General features: G+C 42.8%; 1 protein-coding gene across 5 annotated transcripts in view; it reads right to left on the reverse strand.

Annotated features, from left to right (window-relative positions):
• The window catches only part of dnah7 (dynein, axonemal, heavy chain 7), a 70231-nt gene that overhangs the window by 38868 nt on the left and 3707 nt on the right, over positions 1 to 27656 (reverse strand). Inside the window, exons 6-41 of one of the 5 annotated variants that reach the window (XM_058081265.1) lie at positions 27136 to 27208; positions 26932 to 27057; positions 22918 to 23037; positions 22544 to 22727; positions 22275 to 22451; positions 21799 to 22068; positions 21556 to 21683; positions 21188 to 21266; positions 20536 to 20760; positions 20252 to 20398; positions 19800 to 19979; positions 19447 to 19587; positions 18977 to 19344; positions 18643 to 18829; positions 18059 to 18252; positions 16908 to 17106; positions 16656 to 16796; positions 15178 to 15390; positions 14957 to 15066; positions 14526 to 14694; positions 14342 to 14444; positions 13358 to 13485; positions 13019 to 13231; positions 12795 to 12893; positions 11580 to 11828; positions 9581 to 9730; positions 9019 to 9201; positions 8509 to 8685; positions 8269 to 8400; positions 6150 to 6371; positions 5835 to 6032; positions 3411 to 3566; positions 3061 to 3229; positions 1844 to 1970; positions 846 to 1065; positions 109 to 735 (exon numbers count right to left, since the gene is read on the reverse strand). In XM_058081265.1, coding sequence (XP_057937248.1) covers positions 109 to 735; positions 846 to 1065; positions 1844 to 1970; positions 3061 to 3229; positions 3411 to 3566; positions 5835 to 6032; positions 6150 to 6371; positions 8269 to 8400; positions 8509 to 8685; positions 9019 to 9201; positions 9581 to 9730; positions 11580 to 11828; positions 12795 to 12893; positions 13019 to 13231; positions 13358 to 13485; positions 14342 to 14444; positions 14526 to 14694; positions 14957 to 15066; positions 15178 to 15390; positions 16656 to 16796; positions 16908 to 17106; positions 18059 to 18252; positions 18643 to 18829; positions 18977 to 19344; positions 19447 to 19587; positions 19800 to 19979; positions 20252 to 20398; positions 20536 to 20760; positions 21188 to 21266; positions 21556 to 21683; positions 21799 to 22068; positions 22275 to 22451; positions 22544 to 22727; positions 22918 to 23037; positions 26932 to 27057; positions 27136 to 27208 — 6584 coding nt within the window. Of the gene's footprint in view, positions 1 to 108; positions 736 to 845; positions 1066 to 1843; positions 1971 to 3060; positions 3230 to 3410; positions 3567 to 5834; positions 6033 to 6149; positions 6372 to 8268; positions 8401 to 8508; positions 8686 to 9018; positions 9202 to 9580; positions 9731 to 11579; positions 11829 to 12794; positions 12894 to 13018; positions 13232 to 13357; positions 13486 to 14341; positions 14445 to 14525; positions 14695 to 14956; positions 15067 to 15177; positions 15391 to 16655; positions 16797 to 16907; positions 17107 to 18058; positions 18253 to 18642; positions 18830 to 18976; positions 19345 to 19446; positions 19588 to 19799; positions 19980 to 20251; positions 20399 to 20535; positions 20761 to 21187; positions 21267 to 21555; positions 21684 to 21798; positions 22069 to 22274; positions 22455 to 22543; positions 22728 to 22917; positions 23038 to 23142; positions 23536 to 26931; positions 27058 to 27135; positions 27209 to 27656 lie in introns of those variants that run through there. The other 4 variants (XM_058081264.1, XM_058081266.1, XM_058081267.1 and 1 more) reach the window with 4 other exon arrangements.

Here is a 27656-nt window from a genome sequence, read left to right on the forward strand (position 1 = left end):
TCAGTGAATTATGTAATTATGCCTAACAGAAGCACACTCCTGTACATATCAATGTTTGAATATGCATACGCATCTAACCATCCATTTAGAAAATTACCATCCACTTACCTCGCCAGTGTTAAGCAGGTTGCCAATGTCCTCCAGGAATGATTCCATTTTGATTTGAGTGTCTGTGAACAGGAAAACTCCATGAGCTTCGCCCCATGTGGACCTCGTCATGATTAGCTTCAGGTCATCATGCCACTCCACCATCCCATAGGTCTTGGAGATCTCCACTTGGAAAAGCTCTGCATCGGCCATGTGGGCAGCCAGCCGAGTGAGTGACTGACGCCCACTTCCACCCACGCCCACCAAGAGGGCGTGTCCGCTTGGCTGCTTGAGGATGCGGGAAATGCGGGAGACATGCTCAATGGCAAAGCGGAAAAGCACCAGATTCATTGGTGCTTTGCTGATGTTGTTGAACTCGTCCAGGTGGGCCTCCACCACTTGTCGCAGCTGGTCCAATTCTTGTATCTCGCGGTAGCTGCGGTCATCGCCCTTGGGATCGTGAAAGTCACAGAACATCAGGCTACGCAGGTCGTCTTCAGTGACTATGCCATCCTGGTCCTGGTCTAGATTCTTGAAGACCTGATGAAAGTCTGCCTCCATGTGGTTTTTAAAAACCACATGCAAATGGCTAACAAGCCAGGAGCGGTCAGAGTCTTGGACAAGACGATCATAGTAAACCCTCAATACCTGAGGTACAACAAAGCAACAATGGTGAGTGTAGGAGAACGTTTTTTTTACTTTGGACATACTGCACTTTGTTGGTTATCATTTCCATGATGCTTGTTGTAAAACTTTACCTCGTGTACCCAGAGTCGTTTGACGGTCGACAGATCCTCTGCAGTTTCTGGGCGAGACAGGCAGATGCCCTGGATGACTCGGGAGATGTCACGAAGGTTGAATAAGTAATGGGATTTTTGAGGGGTGGGTAGGAGATTTTTGGTGGCTTCTTTGTACACAGATATGGTACCATTCACAATCTGAGACGTCAGAGATCCAAATGGCTTTGGGAAAGCAAACCTGCACAAAAAAGAATACCTGTTAGTATGTTACGTTAAAATATCACCTATTCACGTTATGTTAACAGGCACCTATTTAAAGCCTGTTGTTCTCCATTTTATTGTTATTACTATAACATTGGCTGGAGCGACTTATAGACTTGAAAATACTGTGTTTCCTATATACTGCTATACTGCTGTAGTTACTGACAAGTAACTCCCCATTTTAAAATACTTTTTAAAATTTTAGAATTTATTCATATGTTGTAATATTTTCCTCAATGTTTTGAGTATGTTCCATGATGTATGGGAATTAAATATATGCTTGTTTTCTTTTCAGATCTTGATTTCAATCAGATTTTGTTTGAAATTTGAAAGCCCTACAAAACGTCTGCATGTCTTACCCTATAGAAATGTGCCCAGCTAGCGGCATGTTACAAAGTTCCACTGTCAAGTCCACTGTTCAAGTGCAAAGCTGGTGGTGGACCATTAAAGGAAGACATGCTCAAGTTGCAATGCAGGTGATGTTGGTTACGGTAAGGCAGCATCAGTTATAATAAACATCATCTTACACACATCTAGTGGAACCACTTATTATTTTTCTAATGGGGGTATATACGGGGGTAAGGCATTTATTCCAGTGTACAATGCACCAGGCAATCAATCGGTGCACTGCATCAGTGGAGATCACGATTTGATAAAATTCAATACATGCAATAAACTGATCTGCATCAATATACTGAATTGTCTATTGCTACTAATGCTGTATTATTGGAGACTGTTGTATAAGTATGTATTACCGTATGGTAAAATGCCAGTTGACAATCCTGGAAAATATTGTATACATGGTCTTCTCGTCAAAATCATTAATGGTAAGCATGTTGAAGTGGCGCAGGTATCGCGGCGTGACGGGGTTTCGTCCTCCACCTAAGGACAACACAAGACAAAACTGTAATTTTGTACATACATCTGTTTACATTAAAGGGGAACTGCACCTTTTTTGGAATTTTCCCCAATATTCAAAATCCTTATATGAAACTGAGCACATTATAACATGAGAAAACAAGTTAATATGAGCTAACTAACAAAGCACGTCATTGGGACACACCTATTCGACTACTTCGCCCTCTAAAAAAATTATCAAAGGAACTACTATATAAGGGACATATATTGCATTATTGTGACAATGTTTTTCAACCCATACGGATAAAGGCATCATTGAAATGCAACCTTGCAGCACCACAGAGCTGTGATTGGTAGGCGTTTTTAGTACATCATTTTCGATATGTAGCCTTGTCAGTTTTCCATTTTCAAATCGAATGCCTTTCCCAATGCTTTGGGAGCAACATCCTCTACTGACTTGAATCTCACTTAAAAAGATTTTTTGATATGAAGTTGTATGACACCCCCTATAAGCAGTGAAGTCCGTCAACGGCAACTCATTCTCCACTTCGTGTCCTGAGCCGAGTTCCGGTCAGATTTAGGTGCTGAGGAAAGTAGTTCCAGCTAGCTGCTGGGGACGGTTAAGTCAAGAGTTTGGCTTCCAAAACAATATGCGTTCAAAAGCATAATATATCACAAAAATGCCAACTAGAAAAAAATCAGATCTCACAAATCGCTCAGCGTTATTTTCTCTCCCGCCTGCCTATTACTTTCCTCAGCACCGAAATCCGAAAAGAACTCAGCTCAGAACACAAAGTAGGGAGTGAGTCGCTGTTGACGGACTTCACTGCTTCACTGCTTATGGGGTGTCATACAACTTCATGTCAAAAAATCCAAACTATCCCTTTAAGTCGCCATTGTTCATTACTGCTACACAGGAAGCTAAACAGCTTGTCAACAAGAGTTGTGGTTGCTCACTGTTAGGAAAACACAACCCCTTGCATTTTGGTGGAGAATTGCAATTTGTGCACCAAGCCCCCACCAAAGAGTTAAAAACAGGATCAAGACTCCGCCATGAGGGCTGGCTATGTAGAATAACTCAACCTGAACTTTTGGGATACCATTTACTACTCACCGGGTGGGCCCATAGCACACATGACCTGAATATCCACCAGTTTTATCATGGCACAGTCCTTCAAGTCGTACCAGTTCCAGTGATCCAGCCACTGCCGCAGCAGCTCCACAGGGGGTTGAGCACCATACACTTCCCTGGCTGGCATATTCACATCGTCCACAAAAACTACCTGATAAAGCACATTACTTTGCTTAATATAAGAAGCGAGTGTTTTTTTTATTTCACACATTCTGCCACAAGTTGACAGACATGAAAAAAAAATCAGATTGTTTTAGTGCAACTGCCACTAAAAAGGCCAACCTTGGTTTTATAGGCAATATCAATTTAAACAATATATATATATTTTTTACCATTTTCTGCCCCATGGGAGGACCAAAAACTCCTTTGCGTCGCTTATCGAGTTTGGACATAATAATATTTTGAGTCTGGGCAGCTGTAGTCTGGGCCGAAAAGTTGATAAATAATGGGTTGTACACCTCCTTGTCCACATGATTTAGTAGGAAGTCCTGCGTAGAAACACATGGAAAACATTTGCATTAAACATTCAGTATTGATACATTCAGGGACAAATGAACTACTGAAGTTGATCAATGACAAATGTTATTTTCCTAGAGGTTTTAACCTATTAATCTTCCACTTCGAAAAATTTACGTATGTGATATTCTATAGATAAAACAATAAAACCAATTACCGTAATTTCAGTAGTATAAGGTAAATTTTTTGCATGCTTTAAAACTCATGCTTTTAGTGATGCGGCTTATATGTGGTCACGTTCTGGTCTCACGACATCTCCTGTGCTTCGGAGCAGTGCCCTCATCATGGAAAATGAGGCCGGTCCTGCCAGTAAACCGTAATACAACTGTGACCAGTAGATGTAGTTATGGACACACCAGGGCTGCTCGACCACTGTGTCCGACCAGAGTGCACCATACTGGGCCACGTCAGGTGGCTCAACCCACTCTTTATCCTGGTTCTACAGACCTCCGAGGCAGCACAATAGAATGCTCGTAAAGTTTTTGACTATAGTACATCTTGCTGGGCCAGGACAGGTAGCTCCACCCGCTCTCAACCCTGGCTCCCCTGACCTTGGCACATTGTCTTCTCACAGACTGTGGCCGACCACACTGCAAATTGCTGCACCAGGTTCCATGTTCCTCGACAGCATTTGTCTGTGTACTGAATACACCATGTCATTCATTCATTCATTCATTTTCTACCGCTTTTTCCTCACGAGGGTCGCGGGGGTGCTGGAGCCTATCCCAGCTGTCTTTGGGCGAGAGGCGGGGTACACCCTGGACTGGTCGCCAGCCAATCACAGGGCACATATAGACAAACAACCATTCACACTCACATTCATACCTATGGACAATTTGGAGTCACCAATTAACCTAACATGTTTTTAGAATGTGGGAGGAAACCAGAGTACCCACACACGAACGGGGAGAACATGCAAACTCCACACAGAGATGCCCATGGGGGGAATCGAACCCAGGTCTCCTAGCTGTGTGGCCTGAAAACATGTGATTTCTAAATTCAGTGGGTGCAGCTTAAATACCAGTGCATTCGACAGTACGGTACAGTCAGACCTTGGTTTTTGAATACCCCATGTTACGTCCCAGAGTGTATTAGATGCTTTCTGTGTGTCCCCCCCCCCCTTCTCCTCTGCAGAGTGGTGACACACCTGGAAGGTTCATCAGGTGGAGCTGGCATACATATATGAGGCAGACAGCCAGCAATGCTTGTGCTGCTCTCCTAACAACATTGCTGTGTAGGTGACCAAGTGTCAGTTTGCTGTGTGCCCAGTCAGTTTGTATCAGCTATTTTTCCTCGACTAGTTTCTTTTATGTCCCGGTGTTGAGAATTGTTTTTTGTTCCATCCCCAGTTTTTGTGGGGATTGTTTTCTGTTGCCCTGGAATTAAATACTTGATTTACTTTGACCTACATGTGTTCTAACTTTCCCTTGCCCGGTATTTTCTTTTTACACTTTTGTTCCGCCCCATCTTGCCCTAGACACCTTTGGGATATAACACCCCAGTTTTCATATTACCTCAGATTTTGCACACAATCTCGGTTCTCAAACAATAAAGTAGAGTGGCACGTAAAATGTTATATTATTAATGATGTGGACAAACTACTCCCAGCATTGCTTGTTTATTCAGCAATCCTGGGTCAACCACCCAAACATTGTCAAAGTTGTACACACTATGGCATCCTGCAACACACATTTATTGTGCAACGACATTTCGTTGGCAATTTCACTACTGTGTTTTTGTGCAATGACAATAAAGGGAGTCTATCTATCTATTTGGCTCAAATGGAATGGTACAGTTGGTTTGCCGCATCAACAATAAGTTTCAACCTGGAATGTAGAAATCAAGGAAGCTAATATTGCAAAAGAGGTAAAGGTGTTAACAAAGCAGAAATCACAATGATCAATTTGACAAGTTGTTGTCCTCTCTTGTTGTTCCTCGCTGTCTTCAAAAGTAAAAGTGATGTTAAATGTTTCTTTATTCATTTCATGCATTTATAATTATTTCACATTGTTATCTGCATGTAAACTACAAAGATTCCCTCTGTTCTCTCCCTCTTTGTTCATACTTGGCAGTGGTGAACTAATTAATTGTATTCCTAAGGGAAAAATAGCTTCGGTTTTGGTATGTTTCAGTTTTTGTCTGATGTTTTTTGGAACAAATTAATAATAAAAACTGAGGTACTTTGATGTATAGACCCGAAAGCCAAGTAAGCATCAACATGTAAGTAGCAGAGTACTTACAGTAATGTAGACACTTTTGCCAGTACCAGTGGGGCCAATGAAAATAGTTGGCTTTTGGTGGGTGACAAGGAGCTTCATCAGTGCCATATAGCGAACTGTATTTTCTGTGGGTACAATGATCTCGTTAAACTGCATGTCCTTGGATAGGGGGCGAGCAGTCTTCAGCTCCTCTGTCCATAGCTCCCATCGACCTGGGCCCTGAAGGATACATTATGTTAAACTGTAGTTGAATTTGAATGTAAAAGACCTGTAAAATTTGCTTCAACTGTAACTAAAATGCCAACGTATGCTATAAGAACTCTCCAAAATACAAACCTGTTTAACAAAGCGATATTCGTATATGGTTCCCTCCGTGGGCACAGGCACGTTCAGTTGTTTAGTGGGAGCCTCTACAGTGGCCAGGATGCCATGAGATGTCCGCGTCCCCTCACTTAGGGGGCCCTTCAGGATCTCCCTTACTAAGGCATCAAATTTGATCCGGCCTGCATCGTTACAGCTTGCACCCACGGACCACGCCAGGCAGAAGACAAAGATACCCTGTAAGATGACAAATCCAATCACAACCTTCTTGTAATGTCAACATCAATACACGCAAATAGGCGGTTGCTTTTTCACTATCAGGGGTGTCAAAGCATCTCCTTAAGTGTGGCAACTGGGAGTTCAGTATCTTGATAAAGGACACTTTGACATAAATGTGTTGTCCATTCAGGACGGAGTCAAACCCAGAACCTCTGGGCCGTCAGGCATAGGTGTATTGTATAAGTATGGCAGCGATAAATGAGCACCAACGGACTAACTATTGTAATCACAGCTTTACTAATAAATATCGTACAGTAAAAGTTCCTTGCAGAATTATTTTTCAAATAACTGCATTGCTGTATTATAGACGCTAAATGTTGCAATTGAGAAAGAGACATAAAACCCAACAACTAGCGGAGATGTCTTTGTTGCAAAGGAAAAAAAAAACAGCAGGAATGCTGTTGGAATTGCAAATGACTCGTGTTAGATCCTGCTGCTAAAAGGTTGATTAATTGAACCATTTGATAATGACTGGATGTGAAACACGAGGGAGAATGTAGATAGGCTTTTTACAGTGAAAGGCTCCATGGGGGATAGCAGCGGTGTTCTAAAGACATGATTCACTGGTAGAAAAAATATATAATTGTGTGTCATGCAGTGAGCAGAAAAAAGGGTTCATCTACCAAAATATTTGCATGATGATTATTCTTTACTGTATATTCATGCATATTATGCATCCACACAGTTTCACCTGCACAGATACTTTCATCTGCAAGTTTTGTTTGTAATTGTTGTGGCTGATCAGAAAAGACGATGGACTAAAACTGCTTGGTCTCGGTTGCTCCTGGTTAGTTTTGCTTAGTGATGGCGAGATGAAGCCCAATGAGGCTTCGAACCATTTCAGTCAGCTGGTTCGAGAATGGATTCATTTCTTGAAACTTCATGTGCACACAAAACCACCTGCTGGCCTTGGATACAATTACAAGCGGATGTATCTTCATGTGTGATGCACTGAATGCTGATCTGTTTTGGCTCTTGGAAATGATTATATGCTACAAAATATTGTATAACCAAATGATTAATCTACAAAGTGTAAGATAAAATATACAGTATATATAAAATCCTGAATGTTTTCTTGTCCATAAATGCCATGTATCATATGGCTAGCTTCATCATGGTTGTGTTGGTAATACTGTAATATATTATTATAATGTAGTACTATTAACCTTACCATGGACGGGTGAAGGTCCAGTTTCATCTTTATGTTCATGAAAGGCACGTTAATGCCTGAACATGGATGAGGTGTTATTATTGTACCCCAACTCTTTGAAACACAATAAGCACTTCCCCTTTCAATAACAATGACAAACAGTGAAAATACAGGTTTTGAAATGCAAACGTATTGATTTGGCTTACTGATCAAGTCAAAATGTTTCCACACAATTTCTAGCTGCCTCCATATCTTCTCTCTCTGAACTCCAAACTAACGTAACCGTATAGTAACCAAACCATCGACAAACACTATCCACACGCTCAACTGACTGACTCTCACCACAAAACCCCACATTTTAATATTTAAGCCTGAGGGGTTTATACAGCTGAGTGACAGACAAACATCGCGGCAATTTCTGAACCTTTTGCCGAAGTATCATCAACCTTTTCGGGCGTCATCAATTCCGGCCCCTCCCCTCAATGACTCAAGCCTCGGTACACGCTTCGCGGAAGTGCCCACTCAATTACTCAACACACGCTTCGAAGCCCCGGCACCTCTTGTAACATCACTAGTTTTGCTTATAGTGTCACTTGATATCCGGAAATCAAGGCTTTGCTACTGCAAGCTTATAGCCATCATTCATTTAAACAACACATATAAGTTACTTTTATCAGTGTGGTTGTGTGTGTTTCTTCAACAAACCTCCAGCCAAGAGCAGACATCATTGTCACTCATACGCTTCATTATGGATGCATCATGGAACTCTTCCATCATGCAGTCCATTAAGTTCATCAAGGATTTGACAAGATTGCTGTCAGAGGTTGGTGACAACTCCTGGGAAAAAAATGTGCAGCTAGACACACAACTTAATACAAAGTGAGATTAGATGACTAAATGTGGCAATCAAAACACATAAAATTAGACAAAATATCTTCACAGTACCGTGGTAGCTTTCCGAATGAGCTCCAGGCAGGCTGGCAAAATACGCTCAAAAAGGTTTGCAATGAGTTCTTTGTGGGCCGGAGTGACTGTACTTGGCAAGACATTAAACCAGGACAGCATTAGAGGATGCCAGCCTAGCATATGCGGCTCCATGTAGATCATTCCACAACGGGACACCTGAAATAAACACTTGCAATTAAAGTCCCATCTGAAACCACATACACTCAACACTCATTTACGTTGGTTCCAGACCCAGCCACGATAAGTGAATTTCCGGCAAGTCAGATTCAATATTGATAAATGGAATGAAGAGCATAGAAATTCTATTTATGATTTTATTTTTTTTTTACCATTATTAGAGCCCTATACACATTAAATAACACACCTATTGTTACCTTCACACCCCTATTTTTTTGTTTACAACACATTGCTCAACTGTAAAGAGTATAAAGTATACCCACACTTAAAAATGGGTGCAGCAGCTTGTGCAGTAATATAAAAATGTCTCACTGTTGCAGGAGAGGCCACTTCCAAGTCCATGGGTTCAAAGATGAGGCTCATTTGAGGAGACATCTGAATGATCTCACCACTCATCAGGCACAGCTTCTTGTTGTCATCCAGCACTGTGTTCATATTTTCAATCCAGACAGCATCCACCGGGCCATCAAAGATTAACCATTTTCTATCAGGTGTCTGAGAACATCAGAAAAAGAAAAAAAAAGTCAGTTTTGTAAGCCAATAGTTATCAAAGATGAAAAAATTATAAAGAACATTTTGACTGAAGTTATAACAGAGGTGCTTTCTTGCAATGTTTGATAAATAAATTTAATTAAGACATAAGCATGCATTTGAGCCTCAGCTCTGCAGTTAAAAGGGCTGACAGCAGCTTGATTTGTTGCGATAAAATAAATGGAAATTCCTGGACTGAAGCCATCTGCTGCGTGTGAGAATTTGCAAAGTCAAATGGCTTACATTTTGCAATTTACCACGGTGCTGGAAAAATATGCATATACATTGCATAAAAAAACATTCTCTGAAGACTTCAATCCACAAGTATATTTTGTATCCTGACCTGGGAGGAAGCAAAGTTTCTGTAGCTAACTGCCAGGATGCCATCAGACCATTCGTGGGAAACTGGGTCAAACTGGCCATACAGCTGTCCCATTGTGATTGATTTAGGGTTTATAACTGTGATCTGTACATCATTTTCCTCCATCACACCCTTGTGGAGACATCAGAAAAGAGAGATTATGCACTTATATTTAGACCTACCTGCCATTACAACAACTGCTACGAATGATGATTGCAAACAATTATTAACATAATAATAGTTATTACTGCATTTGTTGTTTGTAGTGGTTTAGAGTTGCAACTTCAGAAGTATATAAAAAGTTCTCTGCAAGAGTCTATGCTGTGTTCAAATGTTATGTCATGAAAAAAATGCCCAAAAGGGCATTATATGATTCTTAAGATCACTGTCTGCATGCCAAAAGCATCTGACAACTCAGGGTGAAAAGCACAAACTGAGACAAACAACATTTCAGACAAGGCGCCAGTCTGAGTGCAAAACAATGAGGAAACAAGTTTTTCATTGAAAAAAAAAAGTCTAAGGGCTGACATGATGGGTGGATGTGCAGTAACAAGAAAGACAGTGATAAATGTGCCATTCCCTGATGCTCCACCAGCAGGCCTTCATCTGTCTCCTTGCTGTGCTGCATCTCAGACCTCTCAGCCATGTAAATACACGCCAGTTCTGCTCTTCCCTGTGAGCCTAGTAACAACTAAATGAAGATAACAGCTTTGACAAATTAGGTCGTCCTCACACCAGGCCGTCCGTACCATGCAGTGCTTGTACATTTTGATTTTCTGATCACTTCTATACTGCCGTTTTGCTGCAATTTCCCTGACTTTGTGTATTATTTTGAGTAATTGTGATTATTTCTTTTTATGAATGGTGGTACTGGTCATTAATATATAATATGGCGATGGCATTAAATGCAGTGTCGTTATTATTCATATAAATCTCATCGCGGGTGAGCAAACATAAAAAAGTGATGATAATATCTAAGAATGAATAGTGAAAGTGGAAATTGCCTACATAAGTCTTGAAGAAATGTTTTCATTGGTCAGTTGCTTAATTAAAATCTATTAAACTTTGTAGAGGATGGTGCATGGGCCAAGGAAGAACCTCATCAATTTTCATGAGAATCTAAAGAAATATTTTTCCTGTTGCAGTCTGTCTATATTGCTGAGTTGAACGTTGAACTCATCACTGCCTCAAAAACTCAGGGGGTCAAATGTGCATATTCATAACTAAATGTCCAGAGAAGTCACAGTGAAAGTGCAGCATAAATGCACTATTCTTCCATGTGGAAATTGGTTAAATGAGGATTTCGAAAAAAAAATTAGTCCTAAGATAGTCCATCATAAAGGGGGAAAAAAGTGAAAAACAACCAAAAAAACAAGAAGAGTGTTGCCAAGTTACGAACACACTTCAGTTTGCAGTGACCAACAACAGACAATGTTTTTTATACAAAAACCAAAGTTCAAATATTATTGGAACTCAAACGCTAATGAATTGCCTTGGGAAAAAAAAAATCCTCATACTGCATAAGTGCCGAATTATTCTACGAACACCATAAATATACCGCCAAAACTACAAAGTCTTGTGCAGTATAGAAAAGAGGGTGGGAAAGTCCGTACCAGCCATTTGTGTGACACAATCATGTTGGTTTCAAACAAATTTATGATCATGCACTGAATCCTGATTAAAAAAATCAGCAAAGCGAAATGATAAAATGTTGCACAACATCCGAACACCGAAGACTGCCGCTACAGGTGACATGTTTGTAACACAGCAATCAAGGCCAGGTCCAGCAGAAAGAATTGAAGCTCATGTATGCAGCAGTTGGGTGCCTCTTTTTAAGCTACACCCAACAGGACTTCTTGAATGCATTGTTCAGCATGTCATGAATTTCTCAGACAGACATTCAGCTTCTTAATGCCGATTTCTGAAGCACCGCCGTCCCGCCTTTGCAATTTCATGGGTAGATTTAAATGTGGTATGATACCTTTTTACAGACGTCATGAAGGGCCGCTGCAAGCACACGGTAGGCACATGTTTTGCCTCCAAAGGGTTCCCCAACCAGCATAAATCCATGTCTAACTATCATCATCTCATAGACCTGCAGGATTTTCTCAATAAAGAAATCTGTGACTTGGAGATTCATGATGTCGCAGTTTTCTTTCACAGCTTCCAACAAAGTAGTGTAGTCTCGCTTTGGGAGAGTGACCCCAGGGAAGAGGTCAGATGTGATACCCTGAGAAAAGATGATATGGTCAGATAAGATAAGATATGGTCAGCACCTACAAGCTCAAATGAAGGGATACATTTTTGCCATCAACATGGCTATATCTAAATTGTCAAACTACACTTACACTGTGTGATAATTTTGTGACATTTGTGTTCTCTTGAATGCCATAAGGAGACAAAGATCTGCAGACAGAATTAAGTTTTGGAGCGCCCGTATAGTTGAGAAAGCATGCGACTTCAGGGAAAAGAAAATTCAAGGCCCTTAGAGAGCCTACTGTATAACCTACTGTACTTGTTGAAAAATACATCAAACAAGGTTACTTTCGTAACATATAATGCATCGATTCACAATACAATAATCCCTCTGTGCTTCAAATATCACAACTTCAGTATCACATTTTTGTGGTTGAATGCAGCCACAAATGAAAATGGCTAAATTAACTCAAATACAAATAAGGCATTCATCAGATGCATTCAAAAATGTTGTGATGATATGTAATATTCTACACTGGTCACTAGGTATCAGTAATGTTACTGTAAATGTTAGGTGAGACACCCAAGCACCACACTTGATGATCGGAAAAACAGACTTTATTGCCAATTTGAATTATTTTGCAACAGGAACAATATCCCCTAAAGGCTGAACTGTTCCTGCATTCAAGTTCTGTAAACATTTGAGTATTTTATCTTTTTGTATGGTTTCCTCCCATATTCCAAAAACATGCTAGGTTAATTGCCGACTCCAAATCGTCCATAGGTATGAATGTGAGTGTGAATGGTTGTTTGTCTATATGTGCCCCGCCTTTCATCCAAAAGTCAGCTGGGATAGGCTCCAGCATACCCCAGCAACTCTAATGAGGATAAGCGGCATAGAAAATGGATGGATGTATCATTATTAAGAAATGTTCCTTTATTTTACCGCTTATACTTTTTTAATTGAAGAACCCCGAGATAGGGCTTTTTGTGTGCATACCTCAAATAGTTGCAGGTCCTGGGCCAAGAACTTTGGCAGATTCACATCAATAATGGATCTCAGTAACAGAGTGTCTTCATTCTCATTTGGAAAAGCAAGCTGCAATCCAATACCAGTACAAATATCATTTTAAACATGATAGTAGCAGAAATGGAAAAGGTGCCTCGACAACACTAGAAAGTGACAAAGAATCTCATATACTATATCAATCAGTTTTGTGATACCTTGAGGTTTCCGGCAGCAGTCAACACTGACTTGACAGCCCTCATCCCGTAGTCATAATGGTGCTGTGAGGAGAGTTGTTCTGAGCAGAGTCGATAAGTTGCCACAATCTTCACAGAGAGAGGCCGTGCAGTGACAAAGCCACATGAGTAGAGTACAATCTCTGCGATCAACGCATAGTCTGGCACCATCATCGCCACAGTGCGGAACAAGGCCTGGAGAGGAGAGACAGACTTACTTAACTCTCAAAAGGAGGACTGTATACGGTTATCAATGTACACATAAAATTCTACATCTTATTTGAATATCATTACAGTTCCCTCTAAAACTCTTGTTGACACCTTGAGGTTGTCTGGCAGTTCAGACCGTCCAGCATAACCAGGGTTCATAGTAATGAACACAGCACAAGACGGGTCCAGTTTGAGCTCTGTGCCTTCAAACATCAGCAGCTTTGCATGAGCAGCAATTCCTAAAAACATATGCACATTAATACGATGAGTTAGACTGTGACTCTACCTATACATACAATCATCATGGGCATGAACGTCATATTGATTTTAGGTTCTTAATCATCTATTTAGGCTGCACTGAAGGCGAGTGGTTAGCATGCAGGCCTCACTAGGAGACGAGGAGGCTAGGAGACCCGAGTTCAATTCCGCCATTGGCCATCTCTGTGTGGAGTTTGCATGTTCTCCCCGTGCATGCGTGGGTTTTCTCCGGGTACTCCGGTTTCCTCCCACATTCCAAAAACATGCTAGGTTAATTGGAGACTCCAAATTGTCCATAGGTATGAATGTGAGTGTGAATGGTTGTTTGTCTATATGTGCCCTGTGATTGGCTGGCGACCAGTCCAGGGTGTACCCCGGCTCTCGCCTGAAGACAGCTGGGATAGGCTCCAGCACACACGCGGCCCTCATGAGAATAAGCGGTATAGAAAATGGATGGATGAATTAATAATTTTTAAACCTTCCTTCTCCAGGTTGCAATGATTATGTAAAGTACATCTTCGCGTCACATGTGTCCCGCTCCTTGGCCGCTCAGTTGCTTTCTGGAACGACGCTGAGCAGAAACATTGGTTTTCTTTGCTAGCCTTTACCTTCTTTCTCCGGTTTTTGGTTTGGTTTTGTTCAGAGTTTTAATTGTATCTTCTTTTTAGGGGTAGCAGAGAGGTGACAGGTCACCATCCTTTTGTTTGTTCGGGCCAGAGTACCAGGGCTTTTTTTTTTTTTTTTGCTACTTGGGGCACGGTAGTTGCTTTTGTGTTGTGTTATTAAATAAGCTGAAGCAAATGGGATTCTCTTACAGTGTGTGGAAAAAACACAAACCTCTCTGTATAGTGAGGATCTGCTGAGCCACTACAGACAGCACCTCCAAATCAATTCTGTTAAACTCATCAAAGCAGGCCCAGGCTCCACAAGACAGAAGGCCCTAGTCACACATTGACATTGATTGACATCTCCGGTTCAAGTCCCATATGCGTAATGTCAAGCTTATGGTCAAAGTACTCACCTTAAAGAACTTTCCCAGAGCAATGTAGTCGAGTCCATCAGAGCAGTTGAAGACCACACACTGCTTAGCTATAGCTTTGGCCAAGTCTTTTGTTGTTTCAGTTTTTCCCGTGCCAGCAGGGCCCTCAGGGGCCCCACCTAAATGGAGATGGAGAGCACCAAACAAAGTGCTAAAGGAAAAGATAGATAATTATTGCAACAATATTAATTGATTATTCATAAACTTCAAGAGAAATTCACCACTACTGCTATATATTTGTCAATATCTGATAAATGAAATACATTTTAAATAATGATTACATTCGGGGGAAGGTGAGGGTAGTGCCCCACCAGATCCAGTAGCGATGCAAAAACAATAAAACCTGGACATTATAATCCTCATAAAACATTTTCATATTCATAGCACAATACAACTGAATAGAAATACATTACCGGTAGCATCTGTCAGTAAGTGGAGTGATGACCAGACGTGGAGTGTTGCCAAGGTACTCATAACCGTATGGCAAACCTGCATTGATCATCTTGGTCTGGAGGTCATTCTCCTGCACAGCGTTTGACATAGTTCTCATAAAGTTTTGACTCTTTACTAATACTAATACTACTTTGAGTCTTTACTAATTCTAATTGAATGCTCATTCGACGAAGTTACATACCACCCAGTAGTAACGCAACTGGCTTAGCCACATAAAGTCATGCTCGTCACTTATTCCCTCTTTAACCAATGAGGCCAGCACATCCCTGGCGTGGACATCAAGTACAACAAGAGCTCCAAGGGTCACCCGATTCTGTTTGGACAGTTTTCCACGGACAAGCTCCACAATGTCATCAATCTGACGGTTGTTTTGATCCAGGTAAGCATCTAGGGCCTAAGGTGTATTAAGAGAGGGGAAAGATGCAACATCAATGTCCATCAATGAGGTACCATGCATTAACAGCCATTTATTATAACCTATCTTCTTTTCTTTGTGCCATAACTCTGCTGTCTTACTGTAATTTCCCTGACTTTGTGGATTATTTCGAATTGTATTTCAAGCCGTTCTGTTTATTTACATCGTGGAAGGTAGCAGCTGTCATTAATAATGACAGGAGCAATCATTAATGTATTTTCCACACGATAAGGTACACCGGATTATAAGGCACAGTCTCAATTGTGGAGCCTATTTCTGTACTTAAACCATACATGAGGCACACCATATTATGCTAAAAAAACAAAAAAAAATTTAATTAATCTTCTCCCACACATTCATCAAAGTCCTCATCTTCTGTATCTGAATTGAACAGCTGGGCAATTTCGCCATCAAACATGCTGGGTTCCCTTTCATCATTGTTGAAGTCTGTTGCTGTCAGGTGGCTGTTCAGCAATGATGCCGGCTTTCGCCAAGACACGGAAACAGTTAAAGCAGATGCCTCAGCCCAAGCCTCCCCAATCCATTCACATATGGTGGCGTAACTCGCCTGGCGCTGCTTGCAACTTCACTTTCAACCCCGTTTGCACCAATGTCCAGCGATTGGAGTTCTTTTGCTGATCCTCCTGGAATGATCGGAAGCTCTGGATTCATTTGCTTCACTTGATTTTTCACAGTTGCGGAGAGATGGGTGCAATGTCGTTTTGCAGAATAGCGGTAGTGCACCTACCGGAGGCGTGGCGAACGTTAAGCGTACATACTGTACGTATTACATAATGTTATCTCATTAGCTTATCGTTTCCGGCCTACATATGCGGAAAATATAGTAATTAAATGTCTACTTTTGGTTTGGACTTGCTTTCTTTGAAGAAAGCGGGGGTTTATCATGAGGAGCTGGTGAGGAACAATCTCATTAGTCATTCTCTGATGCATGACCGATCATGCCAAGCCATGGTAAATTTTTCCCCACTGTGCCAGAGACATATAACTTCAGTGTGGCTCAGAGCACTCACACTTAAGGTGTGCACAAGTGGGCCCAAGCACATTACCAGGGTGAGCACTTAGTTTGTTGATCAAAAGGTATGGGGAAAGAAATCATTGAGTAAAGCCAATCATTACTTCAGTAATATGAAGTTGTTGAAACAACAAGAAACTTGCTGTTAGGGCAAAATGAATGTTGTCCTGTCTATGGAACTATAGATGCTATTGTATGTCCATATGAATACCTTCTGTCCTGACTTAATGGCTTCATGGATGTCCTTTGTCCAGTAAACCTGTGAGACACACAGCACTGCCTGTCCCGGCCATGCACGCACCCAGTCAATCCTCTTCTCTTTTGGGTATGCTTGGATTGCTTCCCCAACAACCTGTAATGGACCGCAAGAAGGATAAGGACATTAATGAACTGAAAAAACAAATCACCACAGCTAAGAGTGAAAAGGTGCTTTTTATATTGAAGCCAAGCACCAAAAAGAGACCTTATGCAGCGAGGCAGTCATGTCAATTTCAAGTTCCAAAAGCCATTTCTCCACTTGGCCGCGGGCGTTCGGGGTGCAAATCACATCAACAAGCATGACCTCTTCACCCTCGCTGCTCTTCATGTGAGTGATGTCAAGTTCTTCAGTGAACGTCACACGAGCGATGCCCTCAAAACACTTCTTCAAAAATGGCTGGACTCTGAAAGAGAGAAAGGAAATGTTTTACATTTTTATGTCAGCAAATTGTGTTCTATCATCTTTGGCTCAAAGAGTATGGAGGATTCATTTTGAGGTTCTGGTTTGTCTTTGGCTTTTTTGTGTTGTTTTCTGTTTTTCGGTAATGTCTTCACAGAAGAGTACTAAAAATATGACATCATAACCAATGTCTGACCAGCTTTGTGTTTTGCCGTGAGTTATTTCTTCAGTTCAGTAGTGTTTGTCACCTTCTTTAACAACATGCTGGCACTTGCTACTTTCTTTGGCTTCATTTGAACGCGTGCAAACCTGTTACAGCGGAATACATCACATAATTCAATTCACAGTTCCACATATTAGGAAGAAGGAAGAAGCACAGCTTATTTAATCAGAGCCCCCATCTGTTTCACATCTGTTGCAGTACATATATTCACTTCCGGTATTCCACATGTGATTTTTTTAATACATGGAAAAGTGACAGAGTAATTTTCCAATCTGAAATGATAAATTACTGATGTATGTCAGCGGCTTCTATGATCGCATTGATAACCCTTTTTATTGTTTCTATTTCGATTCCATTACAATCAGTTGATTTTTCTGTATCCTTATCTCTTCATTTATCGCTTTTTTTCATAATTTATAGCATATATATGGTTTTCTGGAATGGACTAACTGGATTATTATTTATGGATTTATTTACTGAATTTTTATTTTGAGGTATAATACGTATGTAAACATTTTCTACATGTTTTTGGAATGTGGGAGGACCCTGGAAGAAAATAATTCAATTACGCTACTTAATATGGTGAAAAATAGTTTAAAACATGGAAAACATCCACAACCACCATTGTAAAATACGTAGACTTGGAGACTGTATGTAAAAAAAGCATAGCAACAACGATGATTATAATTCATGCACTTGTAACAAAGAGACATAACAAAACATTTGTGCTTACCTTGTTGGGTCTTTGGTTTCAGAAAGGATTTCCAGCAGCTCCTCATTTGAAAGAAAGAAAAAGCGTGGAAAATAGAGACGCTTCTTCTCCAGGTAGTTATTAAGCCCTTTGAGGATAATCTCGAGATGCTCATTGGACTTCTTTTGCCTTTCAAGCATGCTATTGATTCTTATGACCACCAACACATGCTTGTCCTGCCAAAGACAGAATGGTGGTTCGATACTTCATTTACATTTTGAAATGTTGTAAACAGAGAACAAAACTATGGCGAAGCAAATAAGTGTGTTTTCATCACTTCCAGTTGAACAGATGCATGGAGATGCATGTTGACCCTCGATCCCAGAGGTCGGCAACCAGTGGTTCTCAGCACAATAATGTAAAACTGGACTCACAAGCATACATTAACATAAGACCCATTACATTTGATCTACTAACGGGGTCTGATAAACTAATACACTAGCTCCAGGTTTAACCGTGCAGTTGCACGTTTAGACTTTTCTCATTTTTGATGCATTTTTGCTGCAAAAACCTCTGATTTTGGTTCCGATGACTGAAGACAGTCAGTACTAGTACTAGTTTCTTACCTGAGCAACTTGTTTCATGATATCCTTCCAGGTTTTGTCAACATTGGTAAAACGTCTTCCTTCTTCAGGCATCTGAGCCATGATGTCTGGTGAGCTGAAGATGGGCTCCAGGTAAAGCCAGGTGGACTGTACTTTTAACCATTCATCCAGTATCTCTTGGAGAAGCAGCAACGTGCCCTCCCAATCACTGCAATTGAAATCTTACTGGTTAGAGATGAAAGTGGAAAATGCTTTCATTGTGTCGGATAAAAAAACCTTTCACTGACCCCATCTGTGACTATCATCTCATCCGAAAATATACCAAACATATCATACAAGCTCTGTCTTCTCTTACCGTATCTCCACCTCAAAAGGCTTAATGAAAGGAGAGCCCTTCATGGTTTGTGTTTTTACAATGTGATCATCCAGCAGCATCTGCACTTCATCCACAGACGACAAGATGGTCGTGCCTGTTTCTCGATACGGCAAAAGTTTAAACACTATGTCGCTCCATTCTGTAGTCATTTTCTCCAAAGCCTTTTCCAGCGAATACTCTTTACTCGCTGCCTCACTGATCCCTTCAAATAGGGGCAAGTGCTCTTCCATGTTCATCGACAGGAAGTTGGACATACAGGCCTCTTCGTCAGCTCCGTGTAAGGACCTGCCAGCTATGGCACTCAAAGCCTCCCAATGGCGATCACGCAGACCCGGATTACAAAGTACCTGTTTATATAACATATATCGGTGAAATATATTGATAGAAATTCTAAATTAACAGGTATTTAAGAAATTATACAAATGTATATTCTGAACTGAGTAGCTCACCTGCACCATTGGGACATCCTTTTTGAAGCCTTCCACCTTTTCTTTCATCACAATGGCAAGGCCCAGAGCATTGGGTACGTCAGTGAAGCCTTTCTCCAGCTTATACAAAGCGCGCCAATAATTCCCCACATCCCCTTCTATCTACAAGGGCAGATAGAAACATTTAAAACAAAATGTGCTTTAAATTGAACATTGCTGATTTCTACCACATTATGAAAACTGATAATCTAAGATTGAATATCTAAAATCAATGTCAAAAGTGCAGATTTTTGACTACATTTTTGATTACAGCTGGACCTTGATTTTTTTACATCAGTGACAGCTCCCAGATACAGTACATATAAATGTGCTACCTTGTCTGGGTTTACTCCAGAGAGTGGACCATAGAGCCACTGCTCATAGTTTGTTTGGAATTCATGGGCTGTCTCATACAGACGCAGGAAGGGTGTGAGCTTGTCCTGGACCTTTTTTCGCAGCGGGTACTGAGAGGCAGGCCAGTTAAATGCTTCCTCTTCCAGATTGAATTCATTTATCTTTCAGAATGCACAGGGAAAGAGGCAAAAATTACAAGATTGTACATGGATTGAACATAGAGTTGGTTATAAGGCTGGTGGTGAGCTAATTGTAAGGTTGAGGTTTAAAATATTACAACTGCACATGCCGTGTCTCACTTCCAAATACATCACATTCATGTGTTATTCTGCAGTGCCATAACACCCTCTCACATTCGTCAATGTTTGGTATCTTTTGGAAATAAGTAAAAATTACGCATGTTATAGTTCTGTGCACAAGCATAGTAAATTACCCTTTCTATGGCAGTCTCCAGTTTGCTATTGAGGGCCTGGGCTTTCTTTAAGTACTTGCTGAGATCTTCCAGGTCGCCAAATGACGTAAACTCCTCCACTTGTACACTGTAAGTGTCCAGTTCTTCCTCAAAAAGCTCCCGGAACAACTGAAATGTGTGAACCAAAACATTTATACTTTTTTTTCCATTTTGCACTAGTAGTTAATAGCCAAAACATTTATACTTTTTTTTTTCATTTTGCACTAGTAGTTAATAGCTTAACAGACAAAAAGTAAAAAAAAAACCTTGAGACTGTTTTGATATTGTGTTGTTTTTTCAGAAACAATTTGCTGGTGATCCTCAAAGATGGATGGCAAACGCCTAAGCCACTGAATGGTCTTTCTGTTGAGCTCCATGTCCGACGGTGAGAGTGAGACAAAGTCTATTAGGGAACACAACTGCATGTTGGAGTTGGACAACCTCTGCTCCAACTGAGGAAGATCAGTGGTCTTCACCTTGTTGACAAAGGCCTGGAGGAGATTAAAAATATTTGTGAGGGTAATGGACTAATAAAGCATACAGTTGCTACTGCATAAACATGATAAGTACTGTAATGGTGACTGCAGTTGAGGTAGGTGGGTGTCTCAACCAGATTTTAGGTTCATGGGGAAGATGGAGCATATCTATGCATCCAATGCATCATATAAAAATGTCACTGCTTTTACGATAACATTCTATTCATTATGGTCTCCAAGAATCTCGTGGATTAGTCTTCTGCCGGTGCCCAGAATCAGGACTAAACATGGTAAGGCTGCATTTCAGTTTTATGCTGCCAAAATCTGGAATGGTCTTCAAGAAGATGTGCGGCAATCCTCAACTTTGTGTATTAGCAATCACATATCTGGCTTCAAGATAGTACAGGAGAACCCGACAAGATGTGTGGTTCACACTGGATACCTTCAACTCCATCAATGAATGTGTGTCAGGTGGTGTGCTCAGTGCTCTCTCTGCAATCTTCTCGAATTCATCACATAGCCTTTGAAATGGAGAAATTGTAGTCAGTCACACATAAGAGATATGTGATTAATTCACAGCTCAGAGCTATTGAAAGAAGTGAAACTGGGATTAAGGCCAAATAGTATTGACCACAAATATCAAACTGCAAAGCTGCATTATGTCCACATATAAAGTGTGGGTGAAGAATGTCAATTTTCAGAACTATGCATCCAATTTACTAAATGACATGTCAATTCTTTACCATTGTCTATTTTTTTTTTTTTTTTCAGAAACCATTTTCGCAATTTTGCAATGGGAAATCCACTAACGTTGTATTGATTTCCTGGTGGCCCTGTAGCATCCGGGAAATCAGTTTTTGCTGAAGATCTTTAGCACGCTTGACGAGAGACTGAATGAGCTTGTGGGACTGCACTTCAAACATGCCAAGTCGTACCACCTAAACACCAAAGTATGAGTTAGTACCACATTTTGATTTTTTTAACAAGCGAAAACATTCTTTGAACTTAAGTTCTATTTTTTAATGAGACCCATTACCTTTTATAACTCCGTACCTTACGTGATGTGTACTGGATCTGGTCGATCAGCTGCTGGTATTTGTTCACCTCATTCATGAGTTCCTGAAAGGTGTGTTCCTCACTAAGGAAACGTGCCATCTCTTCCTCTGCCTCTTTGTTTATCAAAGAGGCATACTTATCATACTCGTGGATATACTCTGTTGGTCTCACATACTCAGCATGTATCACTCTGCGAACCTCTTCCTCCTGGGCTTTCTGAATCTCTGGCAGGATAACTGGTTTCAGAGTTTCCCCATGGCTACTTGACTATGAGAACAACAAAGAATAACAGAAATACATTTGTCTTTGGATGCAAACTTGCTGAACATTGAAAGTGTTGCCTTGCACAAGGAACAAAAAAAAACGAGGGTGCCACCCTGTGGCATACTTTTTCTGGAATAGTGAAACATTTGCTATTCTGATGCTGTAACAAACGTGCTTTCAACAAATGAGCTCACCAATAGTTTACTTACCCAGTCTGGGTAGAGTTTGGTTTCCACACGTGGTAGCATGCTAACAGATCTGAGCATAAACTCATAGATATTCAGGAGAATGTCTTCATATGATTTGACATCTGGCTCAATGGTAATCTCTTTGTCCCCCAGGATCAGATGCAATATAAACCCCGGGTGCTCGCAGGCCTGGTCTGACTGCTTAGATAGAGAGGAAATCGATTTCAGTTCAAGGATGTAGTCTACTGAAAGACAAAGCCCTGCAATAATGTTTAAGATGTTGTCCTTACCAGGTTCGGACAAAGCAGTTTTGTATAGTCTGCCATTGAGTCTAGCACAAGGTCCTGTAGCTGGGTGGCCATCAGTGTAGCAGCACTATTGTAGAAAGACTGCAGCTTGTACATGTTGCTTTGGGTAGGCATGAGTTTACGTCGATTGCCATGGTAGTAAATGTTGTGCACTTCTGGAAGCCACCTAGGTCAGGATAATGACAACTATTTAATACATCTGTACTGCTATGATACCAGAGGTCTCAAACTCTCTGCCCAATGGGCAGTCAACATGTTAACTCAAAGTTAACTTAGACATCTTGCGGCACATCTGAGTCCGACAACAGATCGAAACGCAAGGTGGCGAGGGACGACAGAGTTGGTGTATTGCTCACTTGTTTATAAGGACTCCTCTGATGTTCCCTATCTGACCATTGGAATTTTGCTGGAATGCGGACAACTCCATGGACACTGTTCTGCTTCGGATCTCCACCGTATCAATCAGTCGCATCTGTCTGAAAAAGGAGGGGTAACATGGCATACAATGTTAGTTTCTTTTTTTTTTTTTTGTCCCGTCCAGCCATTGGGGCAGATAGTATTGTTGATCTAAATGCCCTTACATGCCAAACAGATTTGCTCTGTGTCAGGAAAGGTGTTGGCTACAACTTCCCTGTACCATGAAATTTTATTTGCCGTTATTTGATGTTTTTGTTATGCCATTTGGAGCGACCGGACCGGAGCAAGAAGAAGAACAGAAAAGAAGAAGAGAAAGGTCGGGTGGGGGGGGAGCAGTAGAGGGAGAGACAAAAACAGCAGCAACAAGAATTCCCATAACAACAACAGTGACAAACAAAACAGTTAAATGTCAATGATGGCTAAGGGTCACAATGGAGATGATATCAGTGAAATGAAACAGTCCAACTTACCAGTAGCAATAGTAACAATGAAGACATGACCCATGATAGTAAACACAATTACAGCCATACAGTCACAGTAATTAAAATCTCACTGCTTGACATTATTACTGTAATAATAGCATACCAATAGCATATAAACATCAGGGATAAGATGGTAGATTGTGTAAAGAAGCACCCATGTGCTGTGAGTGTCCATATGGAGGTGTGTTGTGTATGTGAATGTGAGTGTGTGAATGTGTAATTGTCACTGAGAATGACAAAAGGAGAGAGACTGCCTTCTACCACCCAGGAAAACCCCGCCCCGCGCAGCCAGGTCAAGCCCCCACCCCGCCAAAGATCCTCCGGCCCCGTGGGTGTGGGCAAAGCCAGGGCCGACTCCCCAAGACCCGCGCCCGAAGCAACTCCCCGAAGAGACCAGCAAGAGGCCATGGAGGAGCAATCCCAACCGGCAACAGGGCGCCAGCAGGCCGGAGGAGAGCCGCACCCCCGAGACCAGCGGGAGACCATACCCCACTAGGGCAGAAGGGCATCGAAGGCCACACACCTGTGGGCACAGGGGCGCCCCCGCCAACCGGAAGGGAGCCCGTCCACGGCCGGAGGCGCCGCCCCCCACCCCCAGGAAGCAGAACCCGGCCCGCCCCAGGTAACCCCAGGACAGGACAGAAGAGGCCCGGGCACACTGCCCCATGGAGGACCGGGCGGTAGAGATGGAACGCCCTGCGCCAGACCCCTGCAGAGCCCCCCCCGGCATATCTATATGGCCATATACACACACACACACCCACATATATATATATATATATATATATATATATATATATATATATATATATATATATATATATATATATATAAAAAATTATAATAAAACTAATAATTATTATTAGTATTATTATTATTATATTATAAGTATTTAAAACAATAAATACATAAAATAATCTCAGACACACGCGCACACCCCATCCACTCAATACGCACACACGCAAGCACACACTGTGGACGTCCCCGGGTGGGGCGTCCGGGGCATCACAGGGCGGGGGACCCACAACCAGGCCCCGAGCCCAGGGAGGTACGGACCGCCAAGGCATAGCACCCCCAGACTCCCCTCGACCACGGTATCGGGGCTACGGCAGTGTGGCAGACAAAGGAGCGGGCGAGGGGAGGAGGCCCGCACATGAGCAAGCGGAGGGGGCGAGCAGGCGAGTGGTGAGGCGCTCCACCGCGCCGGCCAACACCCGCCGGGCAGCTCACCCCCGTGAGGGAGAGCCATAGCTCCAAGTCATGGGGAGGCCAAGCACCAGAGCCGAGGAGTTAAGACCAGCGCAAGGCCACCGACGGACCCCACCATCCACGGGGAGGACCGTCCCCCCCGCCCCCCAGAACCAGCAGCGCTCCACCCACGTACCGGAGAACCATCCCCGACGAGCCCTAAGGCAAGACTGGGGATGGGCAAAGACAGGGACAGCGATGCAGCAGAGCATAGGACCAGTGGCAGCAGACACCCAAATGCCCGGAAGAGCACCGTCCTCCCAGCAGGCCCGACTCCGAGGAGCATGCCCCCCATCCCCACACGCCACCCAGGCCCCCGCCCCCATGAGCAGGATCAGGCCCCCTCCCAACACACAGCCCGGTCCCTGCAGCAGCCACCACAGCGCAACAACCCCAAGCCACCACCGTAGACTTCAGGCCACCAGCAGCGTGGACCCCACTGCCTGGAGGCCGGCGAACGCCCCCCCCCCAAGGGCACGTTGGTGCCCACGACCCAGGACAGACCCAGGGAGGTAGCGCCAACCATGACCCTAGGGCAAGCCCCGGCGTCAGCTGGTTCCAGCGGGACCCCCAGGAAGGCCAGGCAGACCAGACCAAAATATCCTGCAGCCCAGGGCACCCCGAGCGAGCCGCCAAGCCCCAGCAGCCAGCGGGCCAATCGCCGGGGTAGGCAGAAGGCTCTCCGGTCCAGCCCGCTACACCTGTGTGTGTGATGATGGTATTGTGTAGATTGTGCAATTAAAAATAGGCCTGCCCCATAGGGCTGACCTATGTGTGTGGTGTATGTGTATGTGTATGTGTGTGTGTGGAGGGAAGCTGAGCAATGGTGGGTCCCATGCCTGCCCAGATCCCCCCCAGAACTGAGTGTCTAAGGTGCGGTTAAAATTGAAGGGTGACCAAGCCAGAGGAATGCCGAGGACAAAACGGCATCCGCAAGAAAACCCTTCGCCCCCGGCATAACCAGTTGCAGGACACCCCCCAAAGTCCTACATGTATGTGAGGTGGTGCAGTGCAGCAGGGAGGACCGGGGCCCCACACACGCCCACCCCGCACTACCGACCAACCGACCCGGGCAAGCCAGCCGCCCGGAGCAAGCCGTGGGCCACAGGACCAACCACGAGCCCCACCCAGCCCATCGTGGCAGCCAGTCCGGCCTGCCAGCTCCCCCCCAGAGGGCCCCACCAGAGATTGTGCCAGCTACGCCACCCCCGGACCACCAGGAGCCGCGGACAAACCACACGCTAATCCCGGCCCGCGCCGCGCAGAGCACCACTCCAACCGCTACCCGTCCAGGTACCCACGCACCCACAGCCAGCCCCCCCACCCGCCCGCCCCACATCCACCACAACCCAGCCATTCCCCTACCGAAGGGAGAGAAGCAGGTAATGCCCCACCCCAGCACCGCACCTCCCCACCCAGAGCCCAAGCTGCACAAACGAGACCCCCCCTCCCGTATGAGCTTACCAGGCGCCCCACCCGGGAAACAGCCACAGCCAGAGTGGGACGATAGCACACGGTCCCCATAACTCACACATGCCTACCATACACAAAAATAAAAATTGAGAATAAAAATAATAAATAAAAATAAAGTAAAGTAATTGATAATAATAATAATAGTAATCATAATAATAATAGTAATAATAATAATAGTAATAGTAATAATAATGATAGTAATAATAATAATAATATTTATTGATAATAGTTATGTATGTATAATAATGATACTACTGTTGATACTTAATATATAATAATAATTTATATATAATATGTTTTCTAATAATTTAGATCTTTTAGCTATTTTAGATATGATAATAATAAATATATACATGCATACCTACACACACACATATATAGCCATATACATACCTAAGGGGGAAGGCTCTGCAAGGGCAGCGGGGTATAACCACCCGTGCCCACACCAAGGGCAGGGCCAAAGCCTCCCATGCCCACACCCCACGGTCCCACACAGTAGCCAAGCCAGAGCACCCAGGGCAAACCCGGCCCACCCCCAGGGGCGAGGGAGGCCGCGGAGGAACCAGCGCCACCGGACGCACACAGGCCCCCCCCAGCAGCAGCAGGCGCCCACCACCCACCGGATGCGGCTCCCCGTCTACCCACCACTACAATGTTAGTTTCAAGAATAACAACCTATTTCAGATGTGATTGTACAGACACACTGACTTTAATGTAAACGTCCAATTCAAGTAATAAGTGCATACATACTTGTAAGAAACGTGCCACAGGTTGAGCACTTGCTGCATGGTAGGGTTAAAAGAGTGGAGCCAGTTGTTCATCCTCTTTCGTGCATAGACGTAGGAGTCTTTCCATGCTTTTGGCACCCTCACCAATCTGACAGTAGAAGATTAAAAAAAAATAAAACATATTTCCCCCCTTGTCAAATCTGCAATGTAAGCAATACGAATTTACTCAAGCCTGTGAAGAGGAAGGTCTTTCTCTGCGTCCTCATCTATTTCTATTGGATCACTGAATGTATATTTCACTGCAATCAGAAAGCATAGATTGGATTACACACAGCACTGTGAACATTTTAATAAAACCTAGGCAGCCCCTCCACACATACAGCAAGTACTCCTAACTCCCAAGATGGTCCAAAAGACCAAATACTTCCTTCATCTGCCAATCAACATGCCAATCAACTTACCCATTGCCTGATTCCCATCTAGACCCAGGGTGTCCAAACTTTTCCCACAGGGGGCCGCATAGAGAAAACTCAAAAGAATGCCAAGGGCCACTTGAGGTATTTTATTTTAGAAAAAAGCTAAAAACAATGTACATATATTTAACACTAAAGCTTTGTTATTCATTGTTAGTATCAACACTTAACCATTTTCCCAATTTTCAGTGTAATATTATTTCTACAACATGCTGCGGGGCAATTCTAAACAAGTCATGTGCTGCACATGGCCCGTGGGCTGCACTTTAGAGAG

The sequence above is a fragment of the Doryrhamphus excisus genome, chromosome 9 (assembly GCF_030265055.1).
Source record: "Doryrhamphus excisus isolate RoL2022-K1 chromosome 9, RoL_Dexc_1.0, whole genome shotgun sequence".
NCBI classification, from domain to species: Eukaryota; Metazoa; Chordata; class Actinopteri; order Syngnathiformes; family Syngnathidae; genus Doryrhamphus; species Doryrhamphus excisus.